General features: G+C 35.5%; 1 protein-coding gene across 3 annotated transcripts in view; it reads left to right on the top strand.

Annotated features, from left to right (window-relative positions):
- Window positions 1–27157, top strand: part of LOC105465608 (mediator complex subunit 23) — a 47625-nt gene that overhangs the window by 8567 nt on the left and 11901 nt on the right. Inside the window, exons 5-21 of one of the 3 annotated variants that reach the window (XM_011714140.3) lie at window positions 1404–1515; window positions 2902–3000; window positions 4101–4202; window positions 4935–5004; window positions 6322–6434; window positions 8795–8890; window positions 9455–9472; window positions 14534–14734; window positions 16645–16788; window positions 18055–18200; window positions 19192–19437; window positions 20359–20501; window positions 21478–21652; window positions 22310–22473; window positions 25115–25239; window positions 26513–26718; window positions 26807–26987. In XM_011714140.3, the coding sequence (XP_011712442.2) occupies window positions 1404–1515; window positions 2902–3000; window positions 4101–4202; window positions 4935–5004; window positions 6322–6434; window positions 8795–8890; window positions 9455–9472; window positions 14534–14734; window positions 16645–16788; window positions 18055–18200; window positions 19192–19437; window positions 20359–20501; window positions 21478–21652; window positions 22310–22473; window positions 25115–25239; window positions 26513–26718; window positions 26807–26987 (2341 nt within the window). The remainder of the gene's footprint in view (window positions 1–1403; window positions 1516–2901; window positions 3001–4100; window positions 4203–4934; window positions 5005–6321; window positions 6435–8794; window positions 8891–9454; window positions 9473–14533; window positions 14735–16644; window positions 16789–18054; window positions 18201–19191; window positions 19438–20358; window positions 20502–21477; window positions 21653–22309; window positions 22474–25114; window positions 25240–26512; window positions 26719–26806; window positions 26988–27157) is intronic. The other 2 variants (XM_071096474.1, XM_071096473.1) reach the window with 2 other exon arrangements.

Below are 27157 nucleotides of genomic sequence, written 5' to 3'. Positions count from 1 at the left end.
ACGTTTAATGGGTATGAGCAATCTGACGAATTTTCTTTTCTATATGTGATTGGAAATTGGTTGAGGTTGTTGTTGTGAAAAGATAAGAGAATGAAGAAGAAAGTGAGGTTCATCAAGTAATCCTTTATATAATACCTCAGGTTTTAGTTTTTAGGAGTCATAATTTTTGAATTATATAATGCTTGTGGGCTCAAAATCAGATGTTTCTGCCCAGGTGCTGAGATTAATCTCTTTGATTAGTTTGTAACACTTTACTTTTGCTGCATAACCTCAACACCTCATGGCTTAAAACAATAATACTCAGGTTTTAAAATTATTCATGGTTTTGGTGGTTGACTGGGCTTAAGAGGCACTTTTTCCTCAAGGTCTTAATGATTAATGATCGATGTAGCTGGGGCTGGAGCATGGCAAAAGCTTCCCCACTCAGATATCTGGTGGTTAGTTCCTGGCTGTCATCTGGAACCTCAGCTGAGATTATTAGCCAGAACCTCCACAGGCCCTCGCCTTGTGGCCTGAACTTTCTCACCTCATGGTGGAGCCTAACAGCAAGTGTGCAAAAGAGGGCTAGACAGAAATTGTGTCACCTTGTCTTAGAAGTCATACTGCATCCTTTCGGCCATAGTCTTAGGTCTGCCCACATCTAAGGAGTGAGAACATAGACTTTCCCCCTACCTCTCCTTGGGAGAAATGTCAGTGTCACATTTCAGAAGAAGATGTGGGATCAAAAATCTTGTTGCCACCCTCTTGGAAAAATCCAGTGTACCACAAGTGATAGATGGTAAACATGTAACTGAAAGCTCCAGATACACTTCTTTCTAGTAAAATATAACGTAGTGAATATTATTTCATTCTTACTTTGTTTTTGATCTTTCATACAAGTAAAGAATGTAAAATGCTATACATATTTATAAGTGTACTTAGTAATAATGCACTTTTATGAAAGATATTTGAGAGGATAAATATAATACAGTCCATAGACTATGGCTATATTAGTCTGTCTCATGCTGCTAACAGAGACATACCTGAGACTGGGTAATTTATAAAGGAAAGAAGTTTAATTGACTCACAGTTCGGCATGGCTAGGGAGGCCTCAGGAAACTTAGAATCGTGGCAAAAGGCACCTCATCACACAGGGCGGCGGGAGAGAGAATGAGTGCCCAACGAAGGGGGAATCCCCATGTGAAACCGTTAGATCTTGTGAGAACTAACTCACTATCATGAGAACAGGATCGGGGAAACTGTCCCCCATGATTTAAGTGGTTTTACTCATGACACATGGAGATTATGGGAACTACAATTCAAGATGAGATTTGTGTGAGTACACAGCCAAACCATATCGGTGGCTATTAGAGAACTTGGAAAATTCTGTCTTATAACTGGAATGGCTGTTTCTTTTTTTATAGGCTGGTTTGTGAATCCCTGATAAACTCTGACACTCTTGAGTGGGAAAGAACACAGCTTTGGGCCTTAACATTTAAACTGGTTCGGAAAATAATTGGGGGAGTGGATTACAAGGTATATTTTTCTCATTATAAAAAGTGATTGTTTTCAGATATGATTGATTTTTCAGTGTGCATATCCTACTTTCAGGTGAGAGACATGATGTGGAAGCATTTACAAAATCTGTCTATTTCTTGTGGTATATTTCCTGAAGAGATTTAAAATTACTCAGTTGTTCCCAAGGCTCCTCTACTCCCCTCCCAACATTCTTATAAGTACAGGTAGCTGATACATTTTTATGAAGAGTAGGGAAGTCACAAAGCAGAATCCATGTTCCTTCATGCTGCAAGTGTTATGATCCCTTCAAATGAAAGCACAGAGCAGGGGTGTGTGGAACTGAGAAGGGATGGTAGGCATCACTGATGAAGGGAACAAGACCTGCTTCACCTCCCTTGGACGTGAGTCTTATCTCAACTAATATCTTCAGCACTTTGGGCTCTTGACCAAAAACAACGTACACTCTCTAGTTTTGTCTCATGAAGCGGCTTAGGGACTCCATAGCTACAAAAGCCATTCTGTATCTTAATGAAAAGGAGACTTTTGTCATTGTCCTTTTCCCAAGAACTACTAGTGTCTGACCCTGTGCTTTATTTCTGCATTTTCTCTAATCTGAAATGACTTACCAGATAATGACCTAACAGATAATTATTAGTTTAAATCATGATTAATCACACAGTTAACTCTAAGAAGCTTTTGCTAATTATTTTCTCTTTACTCAGATTTATGCAATTTTTGCCTTCTTATTTGTATGGTACTTCATAATTGTTCTTTTATGTATGTGTTCTGTCTTTTACAAGCTTGGTTACCTAGTTCATAGTCAATAAATGCATGTTGAATGAAATTTCTTCTTTATATATCAGATAATGTGACTAGTATTAGGTATGTGGAAATGATTAACAGAATAGCCTTGGATATCCTTGAGAGATTAAGGTATGTGATGGATGAGAAGGGAGAATAGGCCAGTCACAGTGGCTCACACCTATAATCCCAGCACAAAAGGGAGTGAGCAGAAAGAGTCGTCTACCAAAAAGTTTGATACTGTTACTCAAGTTTTCAGAGTGCTTTCAAGTCTTGTTAAAATATGTTTCTGTCTGTATGTATAAATTAAGGTGTTTGACCCTTGTAACAGTGGAAACCCTTCTATTGTTATGAGGGCCAAAAAAGTTTGGCAAACTGTATAATGACTTTTTTTGCTCATCGTATTGTAAGACAGTCTTTAGAATTCTGTTTTGGAACATGACTCTTCTCTTGAGTTAATGTTAGGGACTTAGATAGTAACTAGGATTCAGAAAATTTAAAGGTGTGACCTGGAAGGAATATATAACCCTGAAACCTTTGGGTGTTTTAGCTAACACAGTAGACACTACTTAATTTTAACCCATGTCTTTTTTCTTATATCAGGGTGTTCGAGATCTCTTAAAAGTGATTTTGGAGAAGATTTTGACAATTCCTAATACAGTGAGCTCTGCTGTTGTACAGCAGCTTCTGGCAGCAAGAGAGGTAATTTAGACATATCTGAAATTCATGATCACAACCTCAAAAAAGTCTAGCTTTGTTTAGGTCTGTGCTTTTAATACTTATGGTATTTTGTGAGATGCTCTATTTCTTCTACAAAAAAAAAATCACTTCTATTTTAAAAGATGCTAGTTCCCTTATATTTCAAAAGGACATTTTAAATTTTAATTCATGGTTTTAAATTACAAAAACAATGAAATAGAAATTAAAATAGCTTAAACCATTACAAGACCTCAGCATGTGGACCACTTAAAAGATCTTTGTACTTTGTAACTAGTATTGCAAGAATTGTTACGTTGGTCTGTTGCTCTCCTGTTTAAGTGTGCCAATATTTAAAGCATGTGCAAGGTTATTTACTAACATTGAACAATGTATTCCATTGTTTATTAATCTTTATTTTTAGATTTTTTTACATATACTTTTATGCTACAGTTGAAACCCAATAAATCCAATAAATACTATCTCTACGTTTTATTTTAATCGACAAGGAGCAGTTGTCTGTGTGTGTATATATATATTATACTTATTTTTTTAATGATAACACTTAAAATCTCTCTTAGCAATTTTGAAGTATACATTATATTGTTATTAACCATAGTCACCATAATGTCCAATAGGTCTCTTGAACTTATTCCTCTTGTCAAACTGAAATTTTGTCCTTTGACCAACATCTCTCCAGAAAGTAACATCTCTACTTTTTAATATCTTTTTTTGTTGTCATTATCATTGTTGTATTTAAAAGGCTCACATGGACCAGATTCAGTGGCCCATGTCTGTAATCCCAATGCTTTGGGAGGCCGAGGCGGGAGGCTCATTTAAGCCCATTGTCTTTACAAAAAATTAGAAAGTTAGCCGGGCCTGCTGGCATACACCTGTAGTCCCAGCTACTCTGGAGGCTGAGGTGGGAACACCACTGGAGCCCCAGAGGTCGAGGATGGTAGTGAGTCATGATTGTGCCACAGCACTCAAAGCCTGGGCAACAGAGCAAGACCCTGTCTCAAGAAAATAAAATAAATAATGATAATAAATAAAGAGCTTATATGTGGGACTAGTCAAGAATGATGTGGCATTTTTATTTTTCTTAGGTTATAGCATATATCTTGGAAAGAAATGCCTGCTTATTACCAGCCTATTTTGCAGTCACTGAGATCAGGAAACTGTATCCTGAAGGCAAACTTCCACACTGGGTAAATTTTATATTTCCCAAATTTTTAATATAAATTTTCGGCTGGGTTTGGTGGCTCACAGCACTTTGGAGGGCAAAGGTGGGAAGATGATTTGAGGACAAGAGTTCAAGACCAACCTGGGTAACATAACAAGACTCTGTCTCTACAAAACATCAAAACACACACACACATATTAGCCAGGCATAGTAGCACGTGCCTATAGCCCCAGCTACTCAGGAGCTGAGGCAGGAGGATTACTTGAAACCAGGAGTTTGAGGCTGCAGTGAGCTGTACTCCAGCTTCGGCAACAGAATGAGACCCCGTCTCACACACGGAAAAGGGTATTTTGTCAAAAACAGTTATATTAATCTTATTTTTGTGTGCTTATTCTTTTAATGATGACTTTATCCTTAGATAATATGTATATTTTTAATCATGATGTATTTCTTTGATTTCTCTGCATTTCCATTGAGACAATTTATATGCCATGTGATAAAATATGCTCAGCTTCATCAAATAGCTAAGGATATGGTGGTGTGACTTGGTTTAATTCAGGGACAGATGAACTGGTGAGTGATTTTTTTAGAAGGAAGCAAAAGGGAGCTAACCTTTAAACAATTATCATGTGCCAGGGCATTGTACTAAATCTTTACATATATTATCTCATTTTATGTAAATGTTCACAATATTTCAGGGGCAGTCTCAATTTTCCTTTTGTACTTATTTACTTGACTTCCCTCTTTCTCTCTTCAGTTACTTGGAAACCTAGTATCAGACTTTGTGGATACCTTCAGGCCCACAGCAAGGATAAACTCCATTTGTGGTAGGATTATAATTTTAAATATGCCAAATAGTACCTGATTTTTAGTAATCTTACTATTGAACAAAGCTGAGGGATGGTCTCTTAATATGTGCCTTGGTGACTTGTCATATTGGTGACTCTCTAAGAGCTTAATATAATGTCTTTCACTTGTTTTCACTTACTTTGTGTGCCAAATACAGGGAGGAAAAAGAAACTCTCTGGAATGGGTTTCATCTTCATTTAAAACCATTCTAGAAGTGAGTTTCTTGGTGATTAGAAAGACATTTTAATACAGCTAGTAAAGCACCATGGAATTTCTAGGCAGCTGGAAGGCTCAACAGACCTGTCCCTCTGTGGCTATAGAACGTGAAGGTGTCAAGCTCACTCAGCCCATTCTAATTCCCACTTTTGCTCTTCCTTTCATCTAATTTTCCATTTTCCCATGTTTTGTTAGAGTCTCTGAACTTTCTTTTAAAAATAACCATGTGATTTGGCAATTTTTGCAGTGCCCACATATCCTCTTGAATTATTTCTAGAAATCATGGTGACCTCAGAACCATGTGGAAATATAGACCATTGTTTATTCAGTGATCAAATATTGAGTTCTTCCTATGAGCCAGGTGCTATTCTAGATACTGAAAATACAAAAATAATCTAAATAGACACTAGACAGATAATTATCAGATTTCTAGCTTTTGTAACTGAGTGGATATTGATATCATGTAGTGAATTATGGAAGCAAAGTAGGTTGGAGAAGGATGATGAATTTGAGACATGTTGAGTTTGAGGTGCTTGTAGGACATCCAAGTGACAATATTTGTTAGGCAGTTGGATGTATGAGCTGATAGTCATATGTGACATGTAAGGCCTCTAGGAATATCCTGCATAAAGTTTAATCATGTTGACACTGAACTAGCAGTCTTAAACTTTTTCCTGTAAATGGCCATTTAGTAAATATTTTAAGCTTTGTAGGCTACAGAATCTGTTCCAAATACTCAGCTCTGCCATTGGACTGCAAAGGCAGTTGTGTTCCAATAAAACTTTATAAAAACAGGTGCCAGGCTGGATTTGGCCCATGGATTATAGTTGGCTGATCTCTGCCCTAGACATTTAGACAAAATGCAACATTTTCAACTTTGGAAAGCCTGTGCAAATTGATCTTCAACTATCTGAACTAAAAATAAAATTCCCAAACTTCAGTCTCACTGAAACATTTTTATAAGCCATTTTTAAACCTATTTAGCCTCTTTCAGCATATATGTTCATTAAATATTTATGAAGTGAATGAAGTACTGCTGTGTTCACATTTACTTAAAAACATTTTTGTGATACGTCCAGGTCGCTGTAGTCTTCTGCCAGTTGTAAATAACTCGGGTGCCATTTGTAATTCATGGAAACTGGATCCTGCAACTCTTCGTTTTCCTTTGAAAGGCCTTTTGCCATATGATAAGGTATGTTGCTAAATATAATGACACTTTTAGTCCATCTGACAGTCTTCAACCTAGATTAAGTGTGATGCTAAATTGTTGCTTCATAATCTGAAGAAGTAAATATTTAATGAAAGGTAGCTTATAGTTTATCATGTTATTCTAGTATCCAAATATACCCTGTGGTTGATGCTATTGTGGGTGTTTATGCCCCAGTGGTCCACCTCTGGCAAGGTATTCGGAGGTGGGAAACTGAAATTTTAAATTGATTCCTTGATTAAGTCCCCACATTTTAAAAGTGGTAGAGCTTTTAAATGTGAACTCAGTCTAATTCCAGAATCTACACTCTTAACACCTGTGCTATCAAGTTATTTGTCCTTCCAAATTTGGAAATAGTGTTTTTGTTTACACTTGTAAACAGTATTTAGAAACTGTCTTCATTCTTCTTAGATTACATTTCTGAACAGAAAATTACTTCATTACAATGATACTTAAGACTAATGTGACTATATTTGAAGTCACATTTCTAAGTTTGACCCTAAAGGGAAGAGGGTATGCTTTTTCAAATCACTGAAATTTTGATATACCCTTTAAGGGGCACCAGTCCTTCTAAATTGTTGCATTAGTGAGCAGTCTTGCTGACTGGACTGATAATTTTTTGGGCCTAGTTGCTCTTTTTACAACTATATCTACATTGTCAACTCTTGCTATAAGAACGTCTTTGTAAAACAGTCACTTTGGTTATTCTGTTTTAAAATGCCTCAGGAATTCTTTAAAATTAGCACATTGAAGTGAATGTTTATGTACTCGACCCCTTTCCCAGACATTTTACTGTTAAAATGAAGAAAGAAACAGTAAACAGAGACATTCCGGTAGATGGGGTGAATAGAGAGGGATTACAGGCTGATAGAAATGAATTTAAAAGAAAAAAAAAAAAGAAATTTAATGCCATAACTGTTTCTAAGGTTTTTACATCATAGTTACAATAGCATAGTCTTTTAAAGATTATCTTAAAAATAGGTATATAAAGTGATTTTTTTTTTCTTTCTATCTGTCCATCCACCTAAGGAGACATTTAAAAACATCCAGCTAACCTTATGCAAGCAGTGCTTGAGGTTTGTAAGAAGAAAAACTTTCATTAACTCTATCAAAATGTTATGTCCCCAGCAACATAGAAATGAAGACGATGTGCTCTAGAAAGCCATTAGATGACTTAGAAACCATCTAGCATCATGGAAGAGTTAAAATAAACTAGAATGAAATCCTTCTAAATTAATCTATTTAATAAACATAAATTCATATTTTTAAATTAATATCTTTTAAGTATGGGCAGGCAAAATTAACAAATATAAATAGGCTTATCGCTGTTTCATCTACTTCTCAAAAAGTTGATATGCTTTAAGCTAAAAAGCTGTTTTTTGAATCTTATTAGGAAAATAGGGAATTGATTGGTCTATATTCAAGACATTGAATAAACATTCAGCCTGTCATTTGGAAAACTCTGAAAAAGATTTTGTTTTTAATGTCATTTTTTAGTATTATTTTTTGTTTGATTATTTGTTTCTTAAGTCAGGCTCTCACTCTGTCACCCAGGCTGGAGTATAGTGGCATGATCACAGCTCACCACACCCTCGACCTTTGGGACTCAGGTGACCTTCCCCACCTCAGCCTCCTGAGTAGCTGAGGCTACAGGCATATGCCATCATGCCTGGCTAGTTTTTTGTATTTTTTGTAGAGATGAGGTTTTGCCATATTGCCCAGGCTGGCCTCAAACTCATGGGCTCAAGAGATCTTCCCAACTTGGCCTCCCAAAGTGCTGGGATTACAGGCATGAGCCACTATGCCCGGCCTAGTACTATTTATTATAAACTGAATTTGACTATCAGAAATTGTATACTTACATGCCTAGAAAGACTTCTAGAAAACTGACTTGTTAAGTTTTAACAGAAAGGAAGCAAAGATATTATTAATGATGCTTCTTTATGTCTAAGAAACATGATCACCTAGGACAAAATCTATATAAATTGACATTAGTGAGATGCTAAAATTTAAAAAATTTAAACCTTCTGCGTTTTCAGGGAAAGTATAGTGGAAAGTACACTGGGGAAGGGGGATTGGAAGGTCTGGTTCTAGTGTTATCTTTATTGTTACCCTCTGTATGACCTTGGGGCAAACCGCTTCATCTCAGGTGTCAAATGAGGCAAATGAGGGGTGGGAACAGATGACCTGTAAGCACTAAAATCCTATGATTTTTTTCCCACTAGATACTGCCTACTCTGTGAAGGTAACGAGTGCCTTTAGAGGATTTTAAAATCTCATTTCTAATAATTTGGATTAATGTTGACATTGATCTTGAAGCAATGATTTTCTTATTTTCTTTAAAGGATCTCTTTGAACCACAGACTGCTTTGTTGAGATATGTATTGGAGCAGCCTTATTCCAGGGATATGGTCTGCAATATGCTAGGTTTAAATAAGCAGGTACTGTACTATGCTGGAAACCTAGTAAATTCTGCATAGAATCTGCACTATTCTTTTCTCTTTTCTTTGCTATAGCTAACTGAGCAAAACAGTTAAAAACTACTTAGTGACTTTCAAAAATATACATAGTTTTTTAAACAATGTATTATTCCTACCATTTATATATTACTTTAAGAATGTTTAAATATAAAAAGAAAAATTTTTAAAGTTGGTTTATTTTGCATTGCTTTTTTTTCTATAAGGCCAGTTTCAAGTATACCTTTTGCCAGAGAAACCTACACATGACTTAACCATAATTTTTGACTTTTTTTTGTTGTTTGGGTGTCTGTTTTTATATAACCCTTGGTATCTTCAGCGTGGCCTTCTTGCTGACTTTTTTTTTTTTTTTTTTTTTTTTTTTTTGGTGTGTGTTTGCTTGTTTTTGGTGGTTTAACATGTGGGAGGGTTTGTGCTGACTCTGGGTTCCTTGAGGCTGGCCTCATAGTCACTGTTTTGTCTTTTCTTTTTTTCTTCCTTTATTTTTGTTCTGTCCTGTCTTGTCCTGCCCATCCTCCAATGCTCTAGACCTTGAACATTGCTCAGGTATGTTCACAACCTTACTGTTGTATTGTGACTAACGATACGCTGGCCGCTTTGTAGCCACTGATTCCATTTAGAGAATACGTGTATGGTCGGGGCTTGAAATTGGCAGGACCATGCTGAGACCAAGGCCACTAAAAAATGATTTCTTCTTGGGATATGAGAGTTATTTTTGGTGGATTGTTTTTGTTTTTGTTTTTTTGGTGTTTGTTTTTTTTAATATTCTTTTTTTTTTCTTTTTTCTTTTTTTTTTTTTTTTTTTTTGGTAACAAAGAGACAACACCTGGCACTCAGTGAAGGCTGTCACTTTTTGATGATTTATTTTTCCTTCCCACTCCATTTACTTTTTCCTACTTTAGGGCTAAAGCTAGCCTGGTGGAATTTTCAGAGATGGAAAGATTTATGGTGGCCTTTATCTTTCCAGACTACTAAAACAAATAAAGAAAAATAACAATAACAGAAATACTTACGTTGCTTTGCCTTAAAACAAAAACAAAAACAACATAAAAAAGAGAAAAAAGGCACTTTAACAGAGATATGCTGCTTTTAAAAGTTGGAGTGGTAAACTTTATACAGGAAAGGCTTTTTTGGAAACATGGGGATTGACTAAGAAATGTCAGACTCTTAGGTGACCCCACACCTGCTTGACAAACACCCTTCTTTGTCAGTCTTTGCCAAAAGTGCCTTCCTCCTAGAGTGAGCTCCTCTCAACTGACGCTCACCTGTGGTGGGAGAAAAACACTATGGCCAGACTTTATAAATCAAACTCTTATACTGTCCCAAGTCTGTTCCAGGACTTTTCACCTTTGATATTTTAAACAAAATAGTGGTTCCAATTATTTTTGTTAAAAATTTTTGAGCCCAACATATTAAAATAGACCAGCTTTTTGATTTTAAAAAGACGTTCTTGTCTAGGTTATATAAAATAGCGTTACTGTTTGCAATACTATAGTGAAGGTTGTGCCAGTGCTTCCATTTATAAAGCCCTATTTTTAAGGACATATAGCTTGGCCATAAAACTTGCTCAGTGTTGAAACTTTGCATGCCAAACCTCACCCTAGTAGCAGTATCTCTTTTATTATTTTAAGTTTTTCTTCTGAAAAATTTGCCAAGTTTCCTTGTTTGGACAAGCTTTTGTACATGTGAAACTGAAACTGCTTCACACTAGAGTATCTGACAGTTACCTCATATAATCTGTCAATTTAACATCTTAAATACCAAGTCATTAATTCTGATCAACTTTCATTGAATTAGAGGTAAGTATTTAGTTAACTTTGAAAGAATGCTTCATGCTATGTTTTAAAAGTCATTTTTACAGTGAACCTTAAGTCATACTTGACTCAATTTTTTTTACAGTTTGGTGAATAAATGTACCCATGGTCATTTGAGCTGCAAATACCTTCCCCCAGATATCCTTAGCTATCCTAAGCTTTTTTCTTTTGGGGGCGGGCAGCTCTTGTCAAACTAGAAATTGACGAAACAATTGAGAGTATTTCTGATCTGATCATTTTGATAACAAGTTTCAACCTAAAAAGTTTATGACTAAGACATAAATCCATAAAAAATAAAGTTTATAATGGAAATGCTGACAGAACATTATTAGTATTGGTACCACTGTAGTGTAAACATTGTCAAAAATTCACAATTCATCAGTAATCGTTTTCATAGAAAACTCTTTAGTTAAGAGTTGTGTAGATAGAAGATAATATGCTCAGTTGACATGATATTTTTACCTACTGGAAAGTAGACTAGAAAACGAGAACACACAGGATAAGAAGCATATGATTAAAGATAACCAAATCATCGTATTACATCTTTTATCATTACAGAACTGCATCCTACACTATACTTTCTTGTCCTTTCTCTAGCAATGTGATAATTTACTCATAGCTTTTGAAACCTTAAGAGCTGTTCACATTACATTTTCCAGTAGGAATTGGGTTGTATTTTATGCTATTATTGGTTACATTCAGCAAGTCATAAATAGCCCAGTTCCGTGACCGGCAAGATGGAGCGTTAGACTTCAACTCACAGTGGAAAAGTCTTGTTTTTTATGTGCTTACACAAGTTTGTATTCTTTCTGCCAAATAAAAGCACTGTAAAACAGATACACTCCTCAGGCTCTTACATGATGGTGTATCAACCTTGGCTACTATGAGACAGTGAAGTATTCATCATTCATTTGATCTTATGTTAATCAGTAAGTTTCTCTTTGAAATTATTCTGATTATTGGTAACTTTCTCGGTTAAAGCAGTGAATATGATTTTGAAAGAGAAAATGACATTGAAAGGAATTTTTGTTCCCAACTTCGCCTGAATAGATATTATTTTAAAATTGATTTACATCACTGAAATAATTTAAAATTAATTTAAGCTCACCTAAGTACAGTATGTTAAAATTTTGCTGCAAAAGCATTATGAGAACTGTACATGAAAAGTGTCCAGTACTATTCAATATAGGATATGAGATGCTAAGACTGAAAAGTGCTATCATTTGCCATTTGAAATAGTGCTGGGAAGGAATTGGGCATAGGTCAAGGGTTAATATTAATGTTTCTATTAATGTCATTTGCCTGATTTTTAGCTTTTATCAAAGCTGAAAATTTTAAATGAAGTTTCAGTATAGTTTGGGCTACTAGGTAGAAATAGAATTGTTAAAATATTGAATTTAAATAGTCTTAAAACAGGTTTTAACTAAGTAGGCATATAGTTATGATGTACACTAACAAATTTAACTTTATATGTCAGTGTTTTGAAGACTTAAATTCACCAAAGCTTTCACAAAACAAGATGTGAACAGTTACAGGCATAGCATCCATTGGCTTATGAAATAATCTTAGCCTAGTGATTGACAGTTAACTTTTATTCATAGATTCTGAAACTGCTTTACAAATGGTTGTTCCACTTTGTAAAAGCATCTGCTATGTAGTAGAGAGTCTTAATTTTAATGTGCCTGTCTTTAAATAATTGAAAACTAAAGCAGTTTATTATTCTGAAGTAGCAGTACAGATCATTTCGTAGCTCAGATTTTTTTTTTTTGATATTACCAAAATTTGCAGATAAAGCAACATATTTAAGCTGTCTTTAAACTTGATTTGAGAAATATCCTTGGCTTTAACTAAAACCACCTGGGAAATTTATAGTTAATCCTGAGAGCTCTTCTGCTATATTCAGGTACTGGAGCATTAGGTACCGTAGAGATTCCTGACTGACTTAATTTTTGACAGAAAAGTTAAGGGTCATGGCACGTGTTGAAAGAACATCAGCTTTAACTGTAAATTTCCTAGTTCTTGCTTTGTCAAAATCGTAATATTTTTGCTTTCCTTTTAAAATCATTAACTGTATGACAGTCACTACATACCTAAAAATATGTAGGTGAAAATCCAGTTTTTTTCTTAAATAGCTAATACTAAAAAGGGAAACTCCAAAATGACTCAGGTGCTAAAAACCAATTTTATTTAGTTTGCTCTTTTTTCCTAAAGCAGATTGATGGAAGACCATTATGGATGGAGAAATAGATGACAAATTGGTCAGTTTCCAAACTGGAAGCAAATTCCCATCACTAGTGAAAAATTCCTACTGGAAATCCTGGCTTTACTTCTTTTCACAATTTTTTCTGACTCTGTATACTTTGAATGATCTCACTCTAAATTTGTGTTGTCTGACACATTTCTTAGGTTGTTGGTGGTTGGCAGAACTAGTGAATTTCAAGCCCTGTACACAGTAGTTTTGCATGCTGATTTAAGAAATAGTCTGTAGTGTTGTCTGTTGCACTTTGCTCTGCTTCATAATGATAATTACATTTGGAGGAAAAGTATTGTAGTCTCAACTGGTGGTGTTAATATTGCTATTTGTAAACCTGTAATGTGGTTGAACTGTGGTCATGGCATTGTGTTTTTGGAAAAAATATGAAACAACCATTGATGCTTATCATTTGGATAGATGTTTGTTTTATTTGCATGCTTTAAGAAACTGCAGCTATATTGGAGCTTTACAAGTTTGGAGCTGGCAAAGAGCATGCAAAAGAGGGGATGCTATTCATTATGTCTTGTTTATTTCCAAATTTGTCCCCATTTTGCATTTTTTCCCTAAATTTGAAAAAATCATATCCCTTTTTCATGGCAAAAGACTGATAATCACACCTAAAGTTTAGGGGGAAAGATCTGTATTAGTAATTGTATTCACTAGAAGGGCTTCCAACTGCCTGCTACTAAGTCATATAACATATTTATAAAGGAAATATGAAAATGGCTTAAACATGGCTTAATATATTTCTTTTGGTAAAAGTATATTTTTTAAATCACTTTTAAAAGCACAGATCTTTTTGCCTCTAGAAAGGGAAGCTGCATTCTCATTTTTAGTGTTTAAACTGAATTATTTTTCTTGTTTTAGATTTTAAAGTGGTCTAATTTAAAATTAAAGCTGCATTATGTTTGGCTTCCAAGAAGGAAGAGCAGAGATCAATTTTTTTCCCCTTGTGGAAGAAATTTCCATTTCAGTATCTGGACCAATACCACACATTGAAAACAGATGATGAATAATTTGGTAGCTATTTAGATATACCTCTGTATATAAAGTTAGTGTAAACTTATAGGGGTTACTTTAAAATAAAGAGATTCACATACCTGCTTTATTTGTTCTGTCACAATATTTGCTCCCCATAAATCCAGAGTTTTCATCTTTTGACTTAGATTGCAAAATTAATACTGCTATCCCTGTTTCATATGCCCTTTAAAATGTTATCTTTTTCCAAAGGATAAATAACAGAATTTTCTACGATGCATTGCCCTTTGTCAAATTGAAAGAATAATGTCCATAGTGGAAGTCAAAAGTTAATGGGAAGTCTGTTTTGTAGGAAAACTAAGAAAATTTTTTCTTGAAACGTATCCTGTATGATAATAGAACATGATGCAGCTTTAATAGACTAAATCTAACCTTAACTTCTTAAGTTCAACTTCATTCCATGCTTCTCAGCCTCTTGTTACAATTAATGCTCATTAACTGGTAACTTCTGAAACTAACCGAGAGGCTTTTGGAATACTGTATTTAATCTCTGCCCTACAGCACAAGCAGCGCTGCCCTGTGCTGGAGGACCAGTTGGTGGATCTGGTTGTTTATGCCATGGAGCGATCTGAGACCGAGGAGAAGTTTGACGATGGGGGAACAAGCCAACTCCTGTGGCAACATCTCTCAAGTCAGCTCATTTTCTTTGTGCTTTTCCAGTTTGCAAGTTTTCCACATATGGTGCTTTCTCTTCATCAGAAGGTATGTACTAAATCTTTTGGTCGGAGTGACTTCACCTGTTGATTACTGGATTTTAGACTGCTATGGGCATTCCCTAGTGATTTTAGAACTTGCAGAAGTTCTGAGCCCTAATTTCTGTCCTGTTCACTGCTTTTATAGTTTCTTAACTTTTTACTTTCTTGTCACTGTAAAAACAGGATTCACTCATTCATCCTATGTATTCCCAGTGCAGGCACCAGCGGATACAAGATGAAAAGACACTGTAATATCCTCAAGAAGCACCTCACTAAAGGAGGAGATATTTTATATATACACACAACACACAAACAGTATGATTATATCTTAATAGTTATTATAATGAAAGCACATTTCCCTGCAATACAAATAGAAGGGAATAGTCCCTAAGGTTGCAGTGAGCCGAGATCACACCACTGCACTCCAGCCTTGGCGACAGAGCAAGACTCCATGTCAAAAAAAAAAAAAAAACAAAAGGAATAGTCTCTATCAGAGATATCAGGGGTGGCTGTATCAAAGAGATCTTTAAGCTAACACCTGAAGGGCAAATAGAAACTTGCTAAGAGAAAAAGAAAAGTGTTTCCTACCTATAAGACCATCATTTAGAAAGGGATAGAGATGTGTGAGAACTGGAAATAAAAATATAAAGGGGAAATGGTTGGTGAGATAAGGAAGGCGGGAAAGCAAGAGCAGACATAGAGAACTTTAAATGGCCATGTGCCTGTTCTAAGGAGTTTAGATTTTGTTTTGGAGGCAATGCAGAGGAGAATGGCATCATCATATGCAAGTTGGAAAAATGCTAATGTCCACATGGAGAAAGTAGGTGGTGTAGCGATGGACAGGTACAAAGCCGGAGGCAAGGAAATCAGTGAGAGATACTGCAGTGGGCTAGGTGCTAAAGGCCTAAACCAGGGCAGAAAGGAGGAGCCAGAGATGGGGGATACTGAAGTAGAATAGAACTAGGTGACTGACAGTGAATAGAGGGAGTAGCAGGAGTCTAGGCTTGCTCAGTGGTTCCTACTCTGGGAATGAATAGAAGGGAGGATGATGAATCCGAAAAAGGGAGACAAGTGGAAGACTTAAGTTTGTGGGAAAAGTCATTTTTTGTCAAAAATTTTAGACATACTGAATGGGAATAAAATAAATGTTGTTTTATATAACATCTCCACAGCATGGATTATCTTGGGGAAAATTTTTCGTAAGTATTGTTAAAATCCTTTTAACCACCTTCTCCCAGAAACCACCATTAGTTTCTGTTTAATGTACAGAAAACCGGCCAGGGACGAGCGGGGTGGCTCACTCCTGTAATCCCAGCACTTTGGGAGGTGGAGGCCAGTGGATCGCTTAAGTTCAGGAGTTGGAGACCAGCCTGGGCAACATGGGAAGACCCCATCTCTATCCTTATTCTAAAAAGATATAAATAAATAAATAAGAAACAAAATGTACAGAAAACCAGGAAGCATTTTATGATAACCAGTCCATGATAATTTCAAATTTAAAAAAAAATCCTTTTGGTATGATAGAGTATTCCCCAGGTTTTGATGAGATTTTTTAAATAAGAATTATCCCATATTAAACTTGATTCTCATGCACACATGATCAACTTGACTATGTTCTAAAACTGCATTTTTTATATGCATAGTTGTTTTGGGGAGCAGGAGGAGATATAAGGAGATATAAGGAGGAGAAATAAGCATACATATAATACTAAAATAATTTAGCAGGTTTTGCATGGTGTGTCTTGAATCCAGACTAAGTAATTACTAAGTGCCAAAGTTAGATGCTGACTTGCTGAGAGCAAGAACCAGGGTTTCTCCTTAAAACAACAACAACAACAACAACAACAAAAAAGAAACTTCCTGTATTCATCTCTTTAAGTAGCAGCGTATACATGTATATTTAAACATCTTTTATAGTTAGCAGGGCGAGGACTGATTAAAGGCAGAGATCATCTTATGTGGGTTCTCCTGCAATTCATTTCTGGAAGTATTCAGAAAAATGCACTAGCTGATTTTCTCCCCGTGATGAAGCTCTTCGACTTGCTATACCCAGAAAAAGAAGTAAGCTTCACTGAGTAACTATTCATAACAGTGTGATGAGTAAATTATGTCTAATTTATGTTTAAGGACTTTAGTGTGATTTTGTGTATTTCTAAAGTTTATGCTAAATCACAATTGAGTATTAGGTGTAGCAAGCTCTTTCTCTACATTCTAGGTAGGTCTGCAGTTTTAGAAATGATGAAAACTGTTTTAATCTATATACATCATTGAATGGCCAGATAACAGTCTCTATTAATAGCTATTTTTTCTTTGGCAGTTGAGCCTCAGTATGTCCCCTGGGTGTTTTATCATGTAAGATATTTGAGTAAAATGTAATGTATTTTGATGATTGCCATTTTCTAGAAGTACTTTATTATGAATTGTTGTTGTTGTTGAGACGGAGTTTCACTCTTGCACCCAGGCTGGCATGCAGTGGCATGATCTCGGCTCACTGCAACCTCCACCTCCTGGGTTCAAGTAATTCTCCTGCCTCAACCTCCCGAGTAGCTGGGATTACAGGCGCATGCCACCATGTCCAATTAATTTTTGTATTTTTAGTAGAGACAGGGTTTCGCTGTGTTGGCCAGGCTGGTCTTGAACTCCTGACCTTAGGTGATCTGCCCAGAAAATTTTAAGATGAAACAAGAGTATTTCTTGATGATGGATATAACGTGGTGGGGTTACAGTAACCCCACCATGCACTAGCTGTAACCCCACCATATTATACCCATCATCAAGAAATACTCTTGTTTTGTCTTTGTCCTCCTTATCTTTTTTGTTAAAGTTGGGCAATTTTCAAGCAAATCCCAGACACCCATATCATTTTACCCATTAATAGTCAATATGTTTAATGATAATCGTTTAGGTTGCATATTTCTTAGATTTTTATATGTTCTTAAAAATTATTATGAGACTTTTAGAAAGTCTTGTTTTTAGTTATATTTATCACATTTAGTATGATTTCATGATGATGCGTTTTAATTTTTAAAAAGTAAAAAAAAATTATTTTTATTTGAGAATGCTCTGCGATAGTAGGAAAAGCTTGACAAAGCACCTCTGAATTTGTGTTACTTTAAGTAAAAACATATACCAAGTAAAGCACCTTGTAATAATTTCAAAATTTTATGGCTGTTAGACCTTCTGATTTGTATTATTGAATTATCGGGGCTAAAGTAAGATATGATATGCTAAAAAGAGTTATGTTAGAAATTGATTACTAAAATACACATAATTATTTAATTCTTCTCTTTCTTCTATTGTGTTATTTTTCAAATTGTTATTTTTCAGTATATTCCAGTTCCTGATATTAACAAACCCCAGTCAACCCATGCCTTTGCAATGACTTGTATTTGGATTCATCTCAATAGAAAAGCTCAAAATGACAACTCCAAGCTACAGATTCCAATACCTCATTCCTTAAGACTTCACCATGAGTAATTATTTGTTGCTTGATACTTATTTTTCTTGTTTAATTAATAGCGAATTGTAGACTAATATTGGTCTCGGTGTTTGTGTGAAATTTGAAAATCTCCCCATACCCACTATAGGTAAGGGCAAATACTTGAGATATATGTCATAGCAAGAGAATCTGACCAGCACCTATATCAGGAAACAGCTACAAGATTAGTCTTGCTTTTATGTATAGATTTTTACAAAAAATTTTTCAAGGCTGATCTTCAGTTGAATATGTTATAAAGTTATTAATATAATGAAAGCATATCAAGTTTCATAAATGTAAAAATGTTTCAGAATTTCTCAAGTGCTTGGAACTTGAGCATGAGCTGACTGAGATATTCATCTGTGGGCTGCCAGGAATGATTGAGCTGATCTGGCTGGCATGCCCCTTAATATCTCTTCCAAAGTTGTGATGATTCAAAGAAGATACCATTCTTAGATAGTATTGTATTGTATTGTAGTCAAGGGTGCTAGGAATAGCCTAACTTCCCACCTAGAACTTCTGAAAAAGACTGCCACATCTCTTCATAGGATATGGCAGGGGAGTCAGACTTGATATTTCATTTGGTTTTCATTTTATGAGATACCCTTTAACCACCTTTTCAAAGTGATATCTGTAATGAAGACATTGTTGTGTTTATACAGACAGATAATAAGTAGAAACCTGGTTCACAGACTTGTGAGTTATTTCTTCAGTCTCTGAAACTTAGCCTAATATGGTGGCTGTATATGTAGTGCATACTTAACAGATACCCATTAATTGTTTATTTAAAATTATTTTTCTTCTGAAACACTACCCCAACTTCTATGTGTATTCCCACTATACGTTTCACACAGAAACTCGAATACGTATAGGAACAAAGATAGCATTAATAAATAATTGCATAAAATTGAACTTTTAAAAAAATACAAATTAACATTATGGAAGTAATTTTCGTTTTTTCTTTTTAATGGAACATGAATTTTTAGGTTCCTGCAGCAGAGTCTGAGAAATAAAAGTTTACAGATGAATGACTATAAGATTGCTCTATTGTGTAATGCATACTCTACAAATTCAGAATGTTTTACATTACCCATGGGAGCTCTGGTAGAAACTATTTATGGAAATGGAATTATGAGGATACCTCTCCCTGGAACAAACTGTATGGCTTCAGGATCTATTACCCCCTTACCCATGAACCTCCTGGATTCACTGACAGTTCATGCCAAAATGAGGTATGTTCTTTTTATTAATTTGATTCCATGTCAGGGAATTGATACGAGTATAGTATAAACCTTTATTTCATGGTTTTATGTGTGTAATTTTTCATAGTCAGGTACATTTAGGGAAAAAAAAATAGCTTTATTTTATTACAAAAGTAAATATTTTTTATTATAGGAATTCTAGGATAAACAAACCCAAAGAAAGTAATTGTCATAATCTCTCCATGAGAGATAAGCATTATAAAAATTTTTTGCACTTTTTTTTTTTTCGTTTTTTGTAGATAGTAAGAAGGAGGACTAGTGTAGCTAGAGTTTCCAACGTTTTTGAGAAGGGCTAGAAATCCAGATTTTTTATTACTAGTCTTTCAGCCTTTAAGTATTGGCTCAAATTTAAAACAACCACCGTATAGGCCTAAGAGAATTTGTCTGTGGGCCTCCAAGTGGAGCATCAGTTCTGGTAGAGCTATGCTCTTTTTCAAGTGGTAACCATTGTGATAGAATTACACATGTGCTTCACTTGCATGTATAACAGATTTGAGCAAAGCCTCATTAGAACCTAACATTTGGGTCTTAGCTATGATGTGTTAAAGTAAATCTGTGACAGAAGTGATTTAATTTCCCAAATGTATTTTGATGCATCATTTGAGTAACCAAAATCTCTCAAGCTTGCTCTTATAAGTTGAACCCAAAGTTTGTTTTCCCATGAGCAGGGGGATCCGTGTGCATATTGAAAGCGCCATGGAAATCGGAATGAGTCTCAGGTTGTGCAGTGCATCTTTACCAAGTGTCCTGCACAGTTTAAACACATTAAATGAATCAACTTCATTTGAATCATTTAAGTTCAAATTATACTAAGTTACTTCTAAGTAGAGTAGCGCCTATGTTTATGTCAAAAATATGGATTTTTATTTTCTTCCCTTTTTTTCTCCTCAGCCTTATTCACAGCATTGCAACCAGGGTGATAAAACTTGCTCATGCAAAGTCCAGTGTGGCCTTGGCTCCAGCCCTAGTGGAAACTTACAGTCGTTTATTGGTCTATATGGAAATAGAGTCTTTGGGCATCAAAGGATTTATCAGTAAGACAGGACTTTCTGGTGTTTATAACTATTAATCCATTCATTAACTCTAAAGGTACTTTTCTAGTTCGGGGACACAGCAGAGAACAAGTCACCACCATGATGGAGCTTATGGAGGGGGACGTTAAATAAATGAAATATATAATATGTCAGGTGATACATGTTATAGAGAAAAATAAAGCAAAAAGGAATAGGAAGTTTGAGGGTGGGAGGGGGGGTTTGTTACATTTTTAAGTAAAGTGGTAAGAAAAGGTTAATGTGCTAGGTGCCTGGGATGTGGTGAGCAGGATAGACATGGTCCCTGTCCTCATGCAAATGGATTCTGCCTGAGGCAGTAATGCTGTCCTCCAGTGCATACAAAAGGCTGACTGGCAGTAAAGAAGGAATTCTCTTAGATTGCAGAAAATACATTATAATGTCTGTTATTTATTATGTAGTTCTAAAATAATAGATACTTTCTAATATAGAAGTGTTTTTCTGATTCATCATAATTCCAGCTTTTCATGAATACAGCATAGTTTTAATTTTAACCATAGTAAGTCTTCCTAGATAACTGATTGTTGAATAAAACTTTCTCGGGGGTAGGAGGAAACAAGGGCAGGTGTAAAAATACAGTTTTTTGTATTAAAAAGTGAACCTCATACTTCAAAAGGTATGGAACATTAACTGTCTAAAAATAAAAGATACCAGAATTGAGAAGATTAATGCTTTTTCATATCTTGTCTCATTTTGTTTTTCCAGATAAACATGATTATCACTTGCCAAGTCCCAGGAAAAAATAATTGATATTATAGTTAGGATCTGAATTTTTCCTTACTGTTAAAGTAGAAAATAAGAAAATGTGGAGAATATATATGTGTGTGCGTGTGTATTTTCGCAATCAAATCTTTATATTTTACTCAATGTGACTTTCTTCAACTATCTTTAAATGCATAGCCTTTACTAATTGGTACCTTAAATTGTCTTTTTCCTCCAGGTCAGCTTTTGCCAACTGTTTTCAAATCACATGCATGGGGGATCTTACATACACTCCTTGAGATGTTTAGCTACCGGATGCATCATATTCAGCCTCATTACCGAGTTCAGCTCCTGAGTCATCTTCATACTTTGGCTGCAGTTGCACAAACAAACCAGAACCAGCTCCATCTTTGGTGAGCTCATTGAAGGCCATCTTTCCTTAAGATTTACTAGAAACTTTCTTGGAGATGAGGTTCTTAATCCTTTGCCTTATAGGTTTTTTTTTTTTTTTTTAATTCATCTGTCATAAAACTTCTCTGCTTCTAAAGTATTTTGTTTCCATTATAGGAGCAGAGTCCAGCTTTTTAAATAGAAACTGATTAAGATAGTTGAGTCCTTGCTTCAGGATCTTTGGACTGAGAATTAGTACTTTCAGGGTATTTATTATTATGTTGTAACTTAGCCCTTTAGAATGCTGTTTTTAAGTATACTTCAGATTATGGTTAAAGTATCATGTCACATTGATTTTGCTTTAAATTAAAATATATTTTAGATAGAAAAATATAATTTTTGAAATGCAGTATCTCCAGGTGAAATTTTTTAGTCCTATAGGCGACAAGTCATCTTTTTCAAATGTGTAAAAATGTCAAGATTTTCACTATAAAATTGGACACATTAGGTTTTTTAAACAAATTAAGCAACATTTATTCTCACACACAAGTGTTTTTTTAATTAAAGAAGGGATAGTCATATAGATTGCATGTTTTTCCAGTGTAATTAACCTTAGAATTAGATTTAATTCTATAATTCTGAAGTTTTTTTACATTTCTTTTTTTTCTCCCACTTTTCAGTGTCGAGAGCACTGCTCTCAGGCTTATAACAGCATTAGGTAGCTCAGAGGTACAACCGCAGTTTACACGCTTCCTTAGTGATCCCAAAACAGTGCTCTCAGCAGAATCTGAAGAACTGAACCGAGCCTTGATATTGACCTTGGCTAGAGCAACTCATGTAACAGGTACGGTGACTATGTGACTACAAACAAACAAAAACAGATGAATTAAAGTGTGCCGTGATTCTACTAATTACTATGGGTATAACATACTAAAAAGATACTTTTCATTTGTTCATAAAAAGCCAGTTGTTTTGATATCTTCACTATTTCATTCATTTATGGAAGCTCTTTTGTGTAACATCATTCTATTAATAACTGGGTTGAACATCAGTTTTCAGTTATCTTCCATAATTTTAAAGTAGTAATTCTTTAAGCTTTTTGGTCTCAAGACTGCTTTACACTCTTAAAATTGAAATTCCCAAAGAGTTTCTGTTTATATGGATTATATCTATGGATATTTATTCTATTAGTAAAATAAAGTTTAAAAATATTTATTAATTTGTTTTTAAATAGTAATAATAAACATTACATGTTAGCATATGATGTTATGAAAAAAAGTATATTTTGTAAAGCAAAACTTTAGTGAGAAGAGATACCATTGTTTTACATTTTTGCTTCTCTAATACCCGATGTAAAGGAAGACATAGTTTGAATTCTCATCTGCTTAGACATTTAATCCATTGAAGTTTTAGTTGAAGTGAGTAAAAAATGTGGCCTCACACAGATGAGGTTAGAAAGAGAGGAGTATTTTAATAGCCTTTTCAGATCGTTGTGAATGTTCTTTGACATCACATGGAAAAATGATAGTTGCTTAAAAGTTAGTTGCGCCGGGCGCGGTGGCTCACGCCTGTAATCCCAGCACTTTGGGAGGCCGAGGCGGGCGGATCACAAGGTCAGGAGATCGAGACCACGGTGAAACCCCGTCTCTACTAAAAATACAAAAAATTAGCCGGGCGCGGTTGTGGGCGCCTGTAGTCCCAGCTACTCGGGAGGCTGAGGCAGGAGAATGGCGTGAACCCGGGAGGCGGAGCTTGCAGTGAGCCGAGATCGCGCCACTGCACTCCAGCCTGGGCGACAGAGCGAGACTCCGTCTCAAAAAAAAAAAAAAAAAAGTTAGTTGCAATGTGGAATCCAAAACCCTATCAGTGAACTTCACGTACTTTGTTACATTGTAATCTGAACATCTGTTTTGTACATTTAGTGGATTTTTAAATCCGTGCATGTTTTGTAACTTCATGAGTTATTCATTTTGAAAATATTGGTTCACTGAGTTACGTAGATCTAGCAAATGTTGACATTTTATAATACAGTATCAGAAAATTACATTTGTTAATATCACTGCAAAGTTTATTAGAAAAATCTAAGTTTTGGCCGGGCGCGGTGGCTCAAGCCTGTAATCCCAGCACTTTGGGAGGCCGAGGCGGGCGGATCACAAGGTCAGGAGATCGAGACCACAGTGAAACCCCGTCTCTACTAAAAATACAAAAAATTAGCCGGGCGCGGTGGCGGGCGCCTGTAGTCCCAGCTACTCAGGAGGCTGAGGCAGGAGAATGGCGGGAACCCGGGAGGCGGAGCTTGCAGTGAGCCGAGATCGCGCCACTGCACTCCAGCCTGGGCAACAGCGTGAGACTCCGTCTCAAAAAAAAAAAAAAAAAAAGAAAAATCTAAGTTTTAGAATGCTGTCATGTCATGGTGGTAGATACATGTTTTCCAAAATTTCCATTTTTACTTAAAAGGTCAAATTTTATCATTAGTAAAAGTTACTATCATTTGTTTTCCTTGAAGTGACAAGCTCATTTTGTTAATTTTCAAGAAAATGTCTGCTAAATACTTAAGTCTAGCTAACTATAGTTTTCTGTCAGACATTCTTTCAAGTAAAATTGGAATTCAAAAAAAAAAATGCAGCTGATTTAACTCAGTAGTCAGTCACACAAGTGTTTTTCCTCAAGACACCCATCAAACTTTGGAACAGTAGGCATATGCTTCCCATTTTGTTAAATATGATATTAAAAATAAGTGTCGAGATTGACACTGGCACTTTTCTTTTACTGAGTGCATGTGGTGGAGAATACAAAGCCTTTTCATCTAGTTTGGCACCACTGTTTGATTTGTGCTTAGGACCAGCAGTTTTACCACCATTGCTTTTGCACCGTCAGTGCTCATATCTAGTAAAAAAGCCAGTGATATCTTTTTATTATTATTTGACCTCACTGAATCTTTGAAGGGCTACTGGGGAATCCCTCAGAGGTCTGAAGACCACACTTTAGAACTGATGTTTTAAAGAGATAGTTATTGATTTTAGCAACCTCAAATACGTTTATGTAAATTATGTTGTTTTATGTAAAGAACCCTCTTCAATTCTGAGATTTATACATGCATTATGTAATTATTTCACTCTCCAAAAAAGACATCTTTCTTTATTCTGTTCCCTTGGCCAAATAAAGTACTACTAAATCAGTGTCAAAATAAATGAACAGTAGTTGTGGACCTGTACCATTATCACTGGTACTCTGTAACTTCAAAAAAGAGATTCCAAATGTCTTTTGTCATCTTTTCATAAATTGTTCTCATATTTTCTAATGTGATCATCCAGATCACTCAGAAACTAAGCAAATTTAGGTTCTAAGCTGGATATAACTAGTTAAGCAATGAATGCACTACAGTGAAATTCTCAGTGTACTTAATTATTATTTTTGCTATAATCTTTTATGAGTTGTGGACATAATCACTTATATCTGGATTACATCTATTTGTTTATGTTTAGATTTTTTTACAGGCTCTGATTCAATTCAGGGAACTTGGTGTAAAGACATACTTCAGACCATCATGAGTTTCACTCCTCATAATTGGGCTTCACACACCCTGAGCTGTTTTCCAGGCCCACTACAGGTAATTTTGTCTTGAATTACTTATTGAATACACATGAAATCCTTCTTCCCATTCACAGTGGTGTTCTAGAGTGAGTCTTGGTGACATCTGAATAAAATTAGCTTTTATTTATTTTAAAAATTATTTAGGGTCTGGGCATGGTAGCACATGCCTCTAGTCCTAACTGCTTGAGAGGCTGAGGCAAGGGGAATGACTTGAGCCCAGGAATTTAAGGTTACAGGGTACTATGGTCACACCACTGCAGCACATCCTGGGTGACAGAGCCAGACCCTATCTCTAGGGGAAAAAAAAAAAAAATTGTCGTTACTTCCAAAATCTCTCAAGTTGTTCTGTGTCCTACTCTGGGACTGGGCATGTTTCTAAAAGTTTAATTTTTGTGGTTTCACCTTAGGTAACAGTTTTAAGGGAAGGAAGAGTAGGAAGAGGAAAAAAAAGTGAAAAAATTTGAAAAAGAGAAAAAAATAGTTAATGGTTTCAGAATCTCATGAAAATTAACATAGTACCTGAAAATTTTTTCTCTCTCATAGAACTGAAATGGGGAGAAGTATAATGTAATGGAACTTCACAGAGTGCACATATATGACACTTCACTGAATTTTTTTTTTACTCCCAGAAAAACTATAAACCTGGCTTTTCTAGTAGGGAGAAAGGCAAACCTCATCTGTCTTCTCCTTTTCAGAAAAAATGTTAGGCATGATGAACGTCCATTTTTCGTAACTCCTGTTAGGGCTAGAGCATTTGTTTTCAAATTTACCAAATCACCTGGAGGGCTTGCTAAGCTATAGATGGCTGGCGCCCCAGCCACGGAGCTTCTGATTCAGTAAATCTGGGATAAGGTCTGAGAATTTTGCATTTCTTGTAAGACCAGATGATGCTGATACTGCTGGTGTTGGGACCACACTCTGAGAATCACTGGGCTAGTGCAGTGGATTTTCCTTAGAGACACTAACATATGTAGCCAAAGGGTGGAGACATTTCATTCTTTTTTTTCTCTTTAAGACTGGTGGAAGTATCAACAGATGATTGAAGAAGCTTTAAATTCAGGCTTGCTTATAATTTCAGTTTAGGAAATCTAGGAAAAGGAATCTTGGAGATAATCTAGTTAAGCTTATGTATTTTCCAGATACAGAAATTCAGGCCTTAATGGCTCAATTGCTCAAGGTCACCTAAAGTTTATTAATGTCAGAATCAAGCCTAGAGCTGGTTTATTAACTGCATATCCAGTGCTCTTTCTACTATAACCAATGAAATAAACTTCTGATCCTCTTTTTAGGCGTTCTTCAAACAAAATAATGTGCCTCAGGAAAGCCGTTTTAATCTGAAAAAAAATGTGGAGGAGGAGTATAGGAAGTGGAAGTCAATGAGCAATGAAAACGACATTATTACCCACTTCTCTATGCAGGGCTCCCCTCCTCTCTTTCTTTGTCTTCTCTGGAAAATGCTCTTGGAAACAGATCATATTAATCAAATTGGCTATAGGTAAGTCAGAAACCTAATTTGCATTCCATTTGGCAAATTGTTGTATCCATACAACAATGGAGTTTATGTTTTACTCTCTGCCTTCCAGAGTATTAGAGAGAATTGGAGCCAGGGCCTTGGTAGCCCATGTGAGGACATTTGCAGATTTTCTGGTATATGAGTTTTCTACATCAGCAGGGGGTCAGCAACTCAATAAATGCATTGAAATTCTTAATGACATGGTATGGAAGTATAACATTGTTACACTGGACAGATTAATTCTCTGCCTGGTAAGAATAAATATATGTTTCTAAGCTTATTCTCTTTTAGATCAAGATGTATGACTAATATATCTTATGCCAATCTGCTCTATATTGCTTTGAAGGATTTAATGAATTTATACTATATCAAGCATTGCTGTCACTTCCCTAAAGAACTACAAATTTTCCAATTTCTTTCT

The sequence above is a fragment of the Macaca nemestrina genome, chromosome 5 (genome assembly GCF_043159975.1).
Source record: "Macaca nemestrina isolate mMacNem1 chromosome 5, mMacNem.hap1, whole genome shotgun sequence".
Taxonomy (NCBI): domain Eukaryota; kingdom Metazoa; phylum Chordata; class Mammalia; order Primates; family Cercopithecidae; genus Macaca; species Macaca nemestrina.
Note: the sequence above shows the minus strand (reverse complement) of the source record. Positions and strands in the feature narration are given on the sequence as shown.